This window comes from Neomonachus schauinslandi, chromosome 9 (assembly GCF_002201575.2).
Source record: "Neomonachus schauinslandi chromosome 9, ASM220157v2, whole genome shotgun sequence".
NCBI lineage: Eukaryota > Metazoa > Chordata > Mammalia > Carnivora > Phocidae > Neomonachus > Neomonachus schauinslandi.
Window position 1 is genome coordinate 35469533 of NC_058411.1, and position 13515 is coordinate 35483047.

At 42.5% G+C, this 13515-nt stretch overlaps 1 protein-coding gene across 2 annotated transcripts in view; it reads right to left on the reverse strand.

The window, feature by feature from the left end:
• MTHFD1 (methylenetetrahydrofolate dehydrogenase, cyclohydrolase and formyltetrahydrofolate synthetase 1) overlaps positions 1-13515 on the reverse strand; it is a 63432-nt gene that overhangs the window by 20146 nt on the left and 29771 nt on the right. For both annotated transcript variants that reach the window (XM_044918007.1, XM_044918008.1), the window contains exons 9-21: positions 12491-12618; positions 11782-11879; positions 11405-11578; positions 10642-10778; positions 8851-8897; positions 7702-7809; positions 7490-7564; positions 5498-5600; positions 3162-3238; positions 2397-2537; positions 1080-1148; positions 703-814; positions 462-601 (exon numbers count right to left, since the gene is read on the reverse strand). In XM_044918007.1, coding sequence (XP_044773942.1) covers positions 462-601; positions 703-814; positions 1080-1148; positions 2397-2537; positions 3162-3238; positions 5498-5600; positions 7490-7564; positions 7702-7809; positions 8851-8897; positions 10642-10778; positions 11405-11578; positions 11782-11879; positions 12491-12618 — 1409 coding nt within the window. The remainder of the gene's footprint in view (positions 1-461; positions 602-702; positions 815-1079; positions 1149-2396; positions 2538-3161; positions 3239-5497; positions 5601-7489; positions 7565-7701; positions 7810-8850; positions 8898-10641; positions 10779-11404; positions 11579-11781; positions 11880-12490; positions 12619-13515) is intronic.

Consider the following 13515-nt stretch of genomic DNA (forward strand, 5'->3'; position numbering starts at 1 on the left):
GTTATTCGGAGGCAGTCCAGGGCATATCTACCTTTCTCCTTTTCCTCCCTCCCAGGCTGGGCTAGTCTCACCCAGCATGCGCCTTTCAAGAAGGGGCTGACCTCTGTCTCAGCTAAATGGTTTGGTTGGCTGGCTGCCCATGTCACTATTTAGAGGGAAAATGGGACTTACTTAAAAAGAACAGTCTGAACATAAAGGAGTTTTCTGTGCGTCTAGCCAAGCACACGTCTTTGGTTTAGATATTACCAGAGGTTCCCTCAGAAAGACCGGCCATGAAGCCAATTTCCACAAGTGATAAGGTGGCCGGCATGAGAGCTGTGGAAACATCTCTTGCTCTCAGCACCCTATTAATCATGAGGATAAGAGCAGCTTAATGAAGAAAGAGGGACAAGTCATCCCAACTTCCTTTTAGCCTTCAGCACACTGCTGAGAACCAGATTCTTTGAACTCCTGATCCTCACCGTGGGGCCGCCTCCGTGCATCTTAAGAGCCCTGACTGTGGCCACAAGCACCACGACGTGAGGGCGGAGACCAGAATACCGGCATTTGATGTTAAAAAACTTTTCCATTCCAATGTCCGCTCCAAATCCTGCTTCAGTCACTGTAAGTGAGGAGAAAAGCAACTGTAAAAAGGCCATCCCAACTCCCTTGATGTTAAAAGAAAAACACCAGTTTATTCACAGATTTTGCAAAAATACTCACCCACAAACCCCTCAGGGCCAACAAGTTTGAGGGCAATCCGGTCTGCAATGATAGAGGAATTCCCATGTGCGATGTTGGCAAATGGTCCAGCATGAACAAATACTGGAGTGCCCTGTGGAAATCAAGATGGCATGGGCAAAGCTACCACAAATGGGATCATGTCTTTGGGAATCCAAAGACAAAGACTTCCCAGCAGAGAAATACAACGCCACCCCTTTTATATTTCAGCAACATCCCAATCACAACAGTGAGAAAGAATGGGAGGAAAGAGATGAGCAGGTAGAGAACTCTCTGACTCCCCAGGAGAAGGGTGCTTTATAACCACTCTGCTCTGACACGGAAGACCGATTCGGGAAGGCAGGAGTCGCTCGGCTCACCTCTAATGTCTGCATGAGATTGGGCTTGATTGCATCCTTCATAAGCACTGTCAATGCACCACTCACCCCCTACAAGACAAAGGCATGACACCTTGTTTCCTAGCAGCAAAAACCCCCAATCTTTTGAACCAAAACTCAACATTCTTAGATCTTCCCTTTTTAGTGATTGTGCACCAATTGGTACTTTCACCTGAACTAACCATCCATTTACTTATTTTTTTCTGGATATACTATGAAGTTGTCTCTTATTTCAATCAGGAAGAACACACACAATGAAAATGACATTCACATGTAATTTGTGGAAAAACATGTAACTCCGGAAACAAGCATCTCAATCAAGCACTGCTGTTGACTGATGAGGGAATCCATTTGAAGCCAGTTTATAGCACAGAAATGCTAGCTCTTAGAGAACTGAATTATTTGTAACTTTGATGTCTGGGCAGAAATGACTGAAAACCAAATTCAGTGTGTGTTTTCCAAAGCTGAAACTGAAAAAGTACACAGGAGTTCAATACACACTCTTAAATACCAGGTCCCTCTTTTAAGCCATCCAACCCATAGTTGAATAAATTGGTAACAAAGTAAGAAAAGGCTATGGATCCCACCTATATTCAATTCTGGTGAGTTTCTAAGTTTCTGGTTTGGGTGTAAAAATTTAAAACTATTTCCTGTCTTACACATATTGACTGTAAAAACAGGAAATTAGTATTTTCTCCCTTTTCTGAATTTAGCTGACAGACTGCTAATCACAGGCCAAACATTTTGGTGTATGTCAACATAAACAGGCTTTCAAAAAATTAATCTGTAAGATGATTTCATTCTAAATCTCATTTTACCACACAGACAGTTCGGAAATAATCCTGAAGTGGAGAACTAGCCTAGGAGGGCCATGAGACAAACCGGCTAATAAGTTGTTCCCAATGTGGTTATTAATGTGGAGATGGTGGTCAATAAGCCTCATGGTAAGAGGGAGGCCTGTTGTGGGGAGAAGCCAGGGTGTGACTCCAACCTCAGCAGCTAAGGACCTCACTGGGACAGTTGACATTCTCTGCAAACTGAGGTCATACACCCACTTTTAGAAATACTCACAGGATGAAGATGTTGCTCAAACCATCTGAAACCTGTGGTCTATTACTGGAGCATACCACCTGTTACTTGCTATGGGGTACTTTTTGGAAACTTCATAATTCTCTTGTAAGTAGCAAAATCACAGAGAATTTATCAGTAACCGCTGGGATACCCTAAGGCGATAGACCCGGAGGCATCACCAAGCCTCTGGGTCCCCGCAGAGCACCCTCTGAACACCCGGGTACCCACCAGATCTTCGGTACTGATGGGCTCCCCTTTCTTGCTGGATGCCACCACCATTCTGCTCAGTCTCTCTCTCATGTCTTCTAGCGAACTGGTGAGAGCCAGCACAGCCATGATTTCACTGGCCACAGAGATATCAAACTGGGCCTGTTGGCCGGGAAAAGACACGACAGGCAACACTGCATTAAACCAGAAGCCTGAGTTGCAAAAGCAATCCTTGTTTGCATCCGAGGCTTACACAAATAGCCTCAAAGGACAGAATGGCACAACGGTACACAAAGAACTTAATGAAAATAATTCTCCAATAGCAAAAATTTGTCATCAATGATTCTAGGACCTTGAGTCGCCAATTTTTAAAAATAAATGTTCTAGCAGGACCAACAGTCTCTGCCGAAGGAAGCTTGTAATCATGTGGTGATGGTTTCCCTAACACACAAGGAAACAACACAGAAGCTCTTACAACCAAGAGACATATTGTGAACGGCCACACATAAAAAAGAGGCAGTTTTGATCCATTTATGTGCAAGGATATTCACCGGGGGCTCACCACCTCCAGGAAAAAAATGCTGGGGGAAAAACACACAGGTGGCACATGGGATTTATTGCAAAAGCTGTCAGGAGTGCTCAATGCCACACACCTACTCACTTCCATTTTAAAAGGGAGAAGGCAGAGTGGCACCTGGCAGTATCAATCGTACGGGAGAGGATGGAGGAGGACAGAAGCAGCAAGATGTGCTTCACAGGAATAATTCACTTAGAACAAATAGCTACCGTCCGTGTGTGCCCTTTCTCCGTTGGAGCCTGTCCGATTGTGATCTTCCTCAGGAATCTATCATTGGTATCCAATACTGTAGTAGAAAGAGAAGGTACAGAACAATTTTTAGTAAAAGGACCATAAAGTTAAACCAGCAGTCTTAAAACAAGTCCAACTTAATGACTGTCTATTAACATTTGATTTCAAAGCTGATGGCGAAGCTAGAATATGGGTGCAAGTTAAGAAATGATGCTCACATGCCATAAATGAACAGGAATTATTTTTAAAGAAGGATATGTTTACTTACTTTTATTTTTTACTTTAAAAAAAGATTTTATTTTTAAGTAATCTCTACCCCCCAACGTGGAGCTCAAACTCATGACACACGACCCATGATCAAAAGTCGCATGCTCTACTGACCTGAGCCAGCCAGGCGCCCCTAAAGAAGGATATTTTTAAGAAATGTGGAGTGGCTTGGTTTTATTCTGTCTACAGAATTCAAACCATCAAGGAGAAATCTGGCATCTATTTTAAAGCCCACTGCACGTGAAAAGAAAAACAGAGCAGGCCAGTTTTTTAAAAGGCTGAGGTTATTGTTCTGTGGGATGACTCACTGACCTTACACCATCCTGAGAGACAAAAGAGCCATAAAGGCAGGGCAAGGCAAATGCTTTCTGAAGCATGCTAGGTAATAGATCTGCTCTTTCCTTCGGCACACTTAGAAGAAATAATTTCCATTTCGATGACAGAATATCTATCCAATTGTATACCCTTGGAAAACACGGCAAATATCAACCAACTAACTAATCTTAATTTCACCTTTCAGGACTAATTACTGTTAACATTTTAGTGCATTCCCAATTTTGTTTTTTGTATGACATGCCAAATAAGCATAAAACACAAAACGAACAACAACAAACCAGTTCACACTCTAAATGGGTCAAACGGGAGAGGCGTTTTTAAGGCACTTGATAACATGGGAAATTATTTTCCATAAAGACTGCAATGTCCCCAAAGCAGTGCCTTGCACAGTGTGAGCATGTGTGTGTGTGTGTGCGCATGCACACACACACACACACACACACCCCACTTGATAAGTGAAGGATGTAATGTGCTGTTGGACCCTATTCTTTTTTTAAAAAACTAGGTCAAGTTCTTTGTACTTAATTTCTCTATATGAAATAGCCAGTCAATAGGTATGATCCAGGGCGCCTGGGTGGCTCAGTCGTTAAGCGTCTGCCTTCAGCTCAGGGCATGATCTCAGGGTCCTGGCATCGAGCTCCACACATCAGGCTCCCTGCTCGGCGGGAAGCCTGCTTCTCCCTCTCCCACTCCCCCTGCTTGTGTGCCCTCTCTTGCTGTCTCTCTGTCAATTAAATAAATAAAATCTTTAAAAAAAAAAAAAAGGTATGATCCATTTTTTCCCTTGTCTCCTTCTACTTTCCTAGAAAGCATAAATTAGACATAAAGCAAAGGAAAAGTGAACAAGATACTAAATTTTCAAAATGGATCTTTAGCTTATTCCTCATAAAATATACCATCTGTCTAAAGCTACTGAAGCAAAAGGAAGAGAAATATCAATGTGGTTTTTGATATTAAGGGAGTCATCTTTAAAACGCCATTAGCTAGCAAACGTTACTGAGCCAATGAAAATCATTGAAATGCTCAATAAATTTGCCCTTAGCTGCATTCCGCATGACTGGACAAAAATTCCTTCTCAGCAGTGACGTGGCATAGACAGACGCACTGCTGGTACCAAAGAAAATTCTAAGCCATGCCAATTGTACCCAGAGAAGCATCACACGGCAGTGAAGCCAGGCAACTCACTCGCTAAACCGCCAACTGTTTAAACCTTGAAGGCTACCTACTTTGTTACAGGAGTTTAATAAAATGAAGTAAAAATGAGTAGGCAAGCTAGAGAGCAACAAGAAAAAGCAAGTCACTTTATACCATACAAGAGTTCTGAGAGAAAAGAGCAACATGATTCAAGAAGTGATAAAACATAATTTCTCTACTTCATGACACCGGAACTTTTTGCATAAAATGAAACTTGCAAAATGCTATTTCTGGTGTAGGCATGAACCTCCTCGAAACCACCCTCACTCCAATCAACACTGAAAAAAGCCAGCAAAATGTCCAACGAACCCGACGAAAGGAGGTTTGATTACAGCTAATAAGGAGAGAGACTGATGGAGGTGACCAAAAAAACACGTAAGTCACTACCTTGGTCATGCCTTAACCGTGAGAACACCAACACATAAGCTTCTGGACCCCATATTTTAATAACCCACATGGGCAGTGTGAGGTGTGCAGCCCAACGGAAGCAAATCAGGCATCCATACTGCACAGGTACCTCTTTGCCAAGTTATGGTTTCTGGATCAATGTCCAATCTTGCAAATCTGTTTATCTCGTCGTCAGTCAGTGTGGTAGGGTCAGTTTTTTCAATGCCTAGTCTCTGAAGGGGCAGGAAAATTAAAACATGAATTAAGACAAAACAAATAAAAGCATGATAATTTTTTAAAAGATTTTTTTATTTATTTGAGGCGGGGGGCGGGAGGGGCAGAGGGCAAGGGAGAGAGAGAAACCCAAGCGGACTCCGCACTGAGCACAGAGCCTGATGCAGGGCTCGATCTCGCAACCCTGAGATCAAGACCGGAGCCAAAACCAAGATTCGGATACTTAACCGAATGAGCCACCCAAGTGTCACAAGCATGTTAAATATTTAAAAAATATATTCTCTATCTCCAGATGGGGTGCCTTCTAGGAAATATAAACTGTGTTATATTCAGAAGGGAAAACTATAATCCCTTAGGATGAAGCTTTATTTCCTCCTCCCACACATACAAAGGTATTACTAACACGTTTACTCCTATGTAACTGAGCACCAGAGGTACTTCCCTAAACCTAGCCCTAAATAAGTATAATGACCCACAAGTGTTGTACCTAATTCACCAAACCCAAACATACTGAAAGGAAAAAGCAAAGTGCAAAGCTTTTTCAGTCAGACAACTGAGAAGCCCAATTCAAATGAAATAGGAGGAAAGGCAAAAATAAGTATCAATCATCAAAAATCAATGTAAATCACTTTTCCGTGCTTTTTATATAGACTGCATTTTCACTGCCTTCTGACTGTTCCAAAAGGCACAAAAAAGGTTTGTCTCTTCCTCCTGAAGAACTTGGAAATTTTATTTACTTATAGTGTATATGCAGCTCACATCCTGAAATGGAAAGTGCCTATATAATGTATTCTCCTTTTTTTCTAAAGTGTGGTAGATCTGAGTGGGCTCCAGCAAATCCTGTTCTTCCCACAGTTCCTTTTTTATACTGTGTGATGTGTTTTCAGAGCTGGCCCTCACGGGCTCATCAAACTGGTCTCACCAGCCTAGTACATGATGTTGTTTACAGAGTCAGCAAAACTTTCAGTCACTGGGCTGAGAGTCCGCCGTTGACAGCCCACTCTGCCTGAGCACACGGCACCAGACTGGGAGAGCACAGAGGATGCTTGGGGACCAGGAAAGGTTCTAGTTCCAACTTGGTGTGGGGTACTGTAGCCTCGGGCAAGTCCCTTGATTTCACACCCTAGAGCTTTTTAAAGGATCAGACAGATTTAGTCCAGCACCTCTCCACATCTGACAGAAAGTTCCATCATCAAAGTTAAGATTCGAAGTTGCCTGCTGAGGCACCTGGGTGGTTCAGGCGGTTAAGCGTCTGCCTTCGGCTCAGGTCAGGATCCTAGGGTTGTGGGATGGAGTCCCCACATCAGGCTCCCTACTCAGCAGGGAGTCTGCTTCTCTCTCAGCCCCTCTCCTGCTCATGCGCTTGCTCACACGCTCTACCTCGCAAAAATAAAATCTTTAAAAAATAAATAAGAAGATTCATGTTTTTGTATGAACACAAGTTCACATTTTTCTTGGACCTAGGAGTAGGATTTCTGGGTCATGTGGTACAGTGTATGTTTGATGACTATATATTTGTAATGGAAATTCAAATAAAATATACAAGTAACCGCTCTTGCTTAAGATCCCAGTGCCAGGAAGAGCAGGTATTCAAACTCCAGGATGCTGGCATCCTGACTCCTATCCATGCTATAAAGGACATATCAGTCTTTATCCTAACTGAGGGCAGGTTGTTGGCGCTCTCCTTATTCCAGGACTAACCACTTAAAATTTATTGATGAGTGAGAACCTCTACCACCAATCTTTGCTAGGGGTATCATGACCTTAAGACCATGGTTATGGATGTAACTTGATCCAAAATAGGTTACGTTAAGATTTTCATTTCCTTATCTCTTTACCAATCACCCAATTTCATACAATATCAAAAATGAAGAAGGGAAAATTTTACCTGTAACCTTCGGATTTGGATATCGGAGAACTTTCTCACTCCATTTACTGATGGTACCAAACGATTGAAGAGAGCCTTAAAGAAAAGGGAGGAAAAGGGCTTTTAAATGAGAGGAACTGCCTCGCTACCCGCAACATCAGCACCCGAGGGGCCAACATTAATTTGGGTGCTTTAACCCTTTCAAAAGTGTCCCTGGGGCCTCAGCAGCCTACCTTGTCTGTCTGCGTCAGTTCATGGAACATCCGGGCATCGATGGCCGCGGCGACAAGGTTATTTGCTGCAGTGATGGCATGGATGTCGCCGGTGAGGTGGAGATTAAACTATAACAGAGCAGAGGCCACGTCAGGCTTTCAACTTCCCTGCATCTTTCCAACCATCAGTGTATCGCAACCCAATCAATCCCTACATTAAAGCTAACGGAAGGGCGCCTGGGTGGCTCAGTTGGTTGGGCGACTGCCTTCGGCTCAGGTCATGATCCTGGAGTCCCGGATCGAGTCCCGCATAGGGCTCCCTGCTCAGCAGGGGGTCTGCTTCTCCCTCTGACCCTCCCCCCTCTCATGTGCTCTCTCTCTCTCTCAAATAAATAAATAAAATAAAAATCTTAAAAAAAAAAAAAGCTAACAGAAAACCAACAGCAGTACAGTTAGCGGACAAACACCCAATACAAATAGCTCTTGAAAACATAAATTATAGACTCTCCCTCCTCAGGAGAAATTGGAGCTTAGGGGACACGTCCCATAACCGTAAACGCCACACTACCAGCATCAACAGCAACCTTGGACTACTGAGGACATACTCATGTCCTTTCAACTGTGACCGAGGAGAAGTAGATGAGAGCAAGCCTACGCCTAAGTGCCTGCACACTGTTCCCATTTCTGTAGTTACCACCCTGAATTCGCTTTGTGTTGGTTCTTCCCACTCTCATGCTTCATTGGATCTCTCACTTAAAGTTATTATTCCCACTGAAAGCCAGACCTTGGAGTCCTTGTCATGTCAAAAAAACTAAGCTGTCTCACAAGTCTGCATATTAAGATGTTTTCCCCTTAAGTGTTACTTCTGATGAGAAACCAATCATCTGTCCACTAAGAGGTCTACAGAAAAAGGTTAATCTATGGAAGAGGAGAAGGGGTGGGGGGATGCGTCAGCCTGGTGCTGGGTATTAAAGAGGGCACGTATTGAATGGAGCACTGGGTGTTATACGCAAACAATGAATCATGGAACACTACATCAAAAACTAATGATGTAATGTATGGTGATTAACATAATAAAATAAAATTAAAAAAAAGAATATTAATAGAAAAAAAAAGGAAAAGCTATATATAATAAAGGGTCCGATTCAAATCAAATTGCAGACACTTTACCTCTTCCATGGGAATGACCTGGGAGTAGCCACCTCCTGCAGCGCCACCTACAGAACAGGTCAAGGGTGAGGACTCACATTCAGTGTGCTTTCACCACAAATCAAATCAAAGCAAAGCAAAGCAAATTGGTTTCTGTCACTGCTATGCTTATTATCTATTTACTTCTTTCAACCATTTGGACAGCTTTGATCCAGTGTTTTTTAGTTTTCTTTTACCAGGCTAAAACACTTGACCCTGTTCACACAGAATAGTCTCAGTTGAAATCTGGGTCTAAATGACAAAACCGTGAACACATACATATCTACTCATTATCTTTAGAAACAGGTTCCCCATGATTCCTAACATTTGTTAAAAGACCCAGCCTACAGTTACATAAAGACAACCCTGTTCAATTTCCTACTCTCATAAACGCTACTCTGGCATTTTAAAAAAGGAATGTTTAAAATATACACGCCAAACACAAACACAGAGACTGCAATTCTTCCTAAATAGGAGACATATGTTAGAAAGCAGCTTCACTGCTAGCTTTTGCTGAACTATTTGGATTATTAACAGAAGACCAGACAAAAATGTTCTGGTTATGAGGTTATCAGTGAGATAAATGTCAGTTTGAGGTTTAGATTTTGTGGGTTTTTTTGTGAGGCAGAGACCACGCAATAAAAATGGGGCAGTTCATAAGAGGAAAAGCAGAACGCTGGGTTCAATAAGCAGAACGAAGGAAAGGTTCATTCTGAAGTGAAAGAGGGTTAAGACAAGCTCAAAAGCAGAGCTAAGTCAGTACATGTATAAAATATATTAATACAGGCAGAAGAAGGGCAAAGGTGTACCCTGTGCAGTAATCACTGGAACAAACAGAACATGTGATACTCTCACCAAGCAAATGAGAAAGCTAACTGTAAGAACTTATAACTAATAAAAATAATTTTAATTAGGGCGCCTGGGTGGCTCAGTTGGTTAAGCGACTGCCTTCGGCTCAGGTCATGATCCTGGAGTCCCAGGATCGAGTCCCGCATCGGGCTCCCTGCTCAGCGAGGAGTCTGCTTCTCCCTCTGACCCTCCCCCCCTCATGCTCTCTCTCTCTCTCTCTCTTTCTCTCTCTCTCAAATAAATAAATAAAATCTTTAAAAAATAATAATAATAATTTTAATTAAAAGAGCATACTGGCAATACCTCAGTTATCAAAAACTAAAAGTGAAGAATGATTAGTGATGTCAAGTCTTCATGCAATCAGCAGAAACACTGTGCTGGTGGTCCTGGGAAAGCTCTTGAAATCGACATGGCTCTTAATAAGTGCCTTTGACTAAGTTATAAGTCCCAGTTGCTGCTACTGGGAAAATGGTGATACCAGTAACTATCTCATATCAGAAGATAATATGAAGTGCATGAACTGCTTAGCACAAAGCATATACTCAATAAGGGTAGGCTTTTCTTATTCCCCAAAGGGTAAAACATCTGTAGCGTTTGTCTTTGTCTCTAGAAAGTCAGCATGATGAGCAGTAGCTATGATTACCTCTATTGTTACTGTGACAGTTGACTATTAGTCACATAAAAGCATCCCTAGCTATACAGTACCCGCCCCCCCTCCCCCCGGGAACCCCTGTGCAGTGTCAAATACTGACGGCAAGAGCTGGGATGATCTGATGAAAGCACATGATGGGGGGTTGCCAAGAGGCTATTCCTGGTGTCTAAATGAGGTGAAGGCCCCACAGGCACTCATGGGTCAAGTGGACTCGGGAGGACTGAAGGAGAAGCAGTGCCCTCTGGCCACCCAAATTCTAGTCCTGTTAATACCTTTTATTCCAAAGGTGGGGCCCTGTGAAGGCTGTCGCACACACGCAAAGACGTTCTGAGAAAGATGGGCACCAAGGGCCTGCACCAGCCCAATGGTGGTCGTGCTCTTCCCTTCTCCCAGGGGCGTTGGAGTGATCCTTCAAGATGAAAGCCAAAGAGGGACATCAGATTCATATGAGTTAAATTTATGCAAATCACTAAGTCAGACCTAACATCCTAGAGAATGACTCTTAATCTGAATGGTAACAAAGACGAAAGACTTGAAAAGAATCTTTCCCCAGAGCCTTAGTTGAAGTTTCCGAAAAATGGTTCATTTTTAAAAAGATTGCTGTACTTGAGCTCTTCTCACTGTGAGCAGAAAATACACTTTACCTTGTAGAGAAGCACTGCTATAATTTTACTATCTCAATTTAATCTCAAAAACTAGCTTTTGTATGTACCTCAGCCAAGCAATAAAAATGAATGCTCAATATATCTACTGAATTAATGAATTTGGGGTTAAAAAAAAAAGATCAGCTTTTAAAACGCAACTCTTTCACCTACTAGATGGATAACCTTGACAAATGTTCTCCTCTCCGAAGGGTTGTAATCTACTCTGAATTACCTCACAGGCATGCTCTAAGAATCAAATGAGACTAAACACATGTGAGAAAGCTAAAACCAAATGAAAGGAACCTTCACATATATATGGTGAGAGCAAATGCAACCTCTGGTAATGGCAATCAGGATGAAGGTTCGATTAGCAAAGGAAGAACCAGCCTACCCGGTCACCACCACGTATTTCCCGTTAGGTTGGTGCTTCAGGCGTTCCAGTGCGGACAGCAGAACCTTGGCTTTTGTCTCACCATACAATTCTACCTCCTCAGACAGCAGACCAATTTCCCGAGCCAGGCTGCCAATGGGCTTTGGCTTGCAAGATCGTGATATATCAATGTCACTTAAAAGAAATACAGAAAAAAAAATACAGAAAACATGTATCAATCTTTAACTCACTGAATTTAATTAACCCCATCCTAGGAACGACCCTCCCTGACCCCTGATGGTGCTTCTGGAGAGGGGCATGCACATAGTTGCCATGGTATCCATCAGCTAAACACAGATAATCCACAAAGTTTTAAACCAGCAAAATTTTATTTTTACCTTGGAACAGGAACCTGGAGGTTAAGGTTGTTATACTGAATCATCCACTTTCCTGGCTTAAATTTCTCCAAGAAACGCTTTGCACTCTCTACTGTGCTCTAAACGAAATGTCACAAATGGAACTTCTATTAGAAGAAGTGATTATTTTAACCTCCACCTCAATTCCAAGTCCCAGGTCACTCCACTTTATCCATAAAATGAACAGCTTTATGATCCACCTATAAACATGCTTAAATCCTAAGCAAGAATCTACAAGCAGCTACAGAGCCCTGGGCTGCCTGCCTCACTCCCCTGCAGCTGATGTTTGTATTAAAAAGGGCAAGCAAGACAAAGCACACCTAGCAAAGTTGTGTGTTTGCACTTTGCTTTTTCTGAGGTTCTTCTACTCCAAAGTAAATTCGAATTGTTCCATCCTTACCTTCCCCTATTAGTATGACTGATTCTCTATCTCTGTTCTAACTGTCCCTTCTTTTTCTCCAACAGATTCACATCCTTACTTCTGAGTAAGTTTCTACTTGGGGAAAAAAGCAGTAACTTGAATCCCGTCAGCTTTTTACAATTATTACAGAAACTTTTTTATGGAGGTCTAATTGACCTATAACGTTAGTTTCAGGTATACAACACAATGATTCAGTATCTGTATATATTGCGAAGTGATCGCCATGCTAAATCCAGTTAACCTCCAGTAGAGAAACTTACTCACACGCACCTGCATTAGCATTGCCACCGTCATGGGCCCCACACCACCAGGAACAGGAGTGATGAAGCCTGCCCTCTCTTTGGCCTCATCATAGGCCACATCACCCACCACTTTTTTCCCATTTGGTTTTGTATCATCTGGTCAAGGGGGGGGAAAAAATCAAAAAAAGGTCTCAGAATCGTAATTCTGGTGTTCATTTCCAAGTTAAGTGATCAATTATCATAGCTTGTGCCAAAAACTAAGTAGAGTTCAGAGTCCCATCAGGGCTCAAGCACCTATTTTACTTCAAAGCGATAAGATGACAGGTGTTTGTTATTGTCGAGGTAGGAACTTATTTTACCTGCAAAAATTCACAAGATGCTTAAGGGGTTTTCAGAACCAGGAGAATCCTTTTGCACTAAGTGGCAAATAAAATACCAAGTGTTTTTTATTCTTAAAACCAACTACCCAGTATATAATGAGTGCCTTTTAAAATGTTAATTTGCCAAAGCCTACAAAGGAATTTTTTGGGAGCACAAAGCTCCGACTATGTCACAGCTGCCAGATACCGTTTCTACAGCAACTGTCAGCATTTTGTAAGCTCCATGTGTGAGCTGGAGGAACAATCCAACATCCAATTCCAGAGACAAGCAGCTACTTAAATGTATGCAAAAGGCAAAGAATATAATTACACTTCCCTTAAAAGGATACAAGAACAACTACAAATCTTACCAGCAAAGAATAGCTATTCAAGAGAACAAAACCCAGTGATGCATCACTGCTCACTCACACAAAGTACATCCTACACTTGGCTTCAGTGCACTTGCAGGAGGGGCTGGGGGACAGGCCCAGCCCTGCAACTCTAAGGCTCCCAAGGCAGGATCTGGGAGGATCTTAGCCATTTCACCACTTCTCTTTGAGCGGATCACCACAACCAGAGAGCCAACTTCAGGGTGTAGCCGAAGAGTCAGACTTGAGAGACCGAAGTTCTAGGATCAGCTCTTCTACTAACTGCCAGTCCTCAGCCCCTGTGGGCTCCTTACTGATCGGAAGTC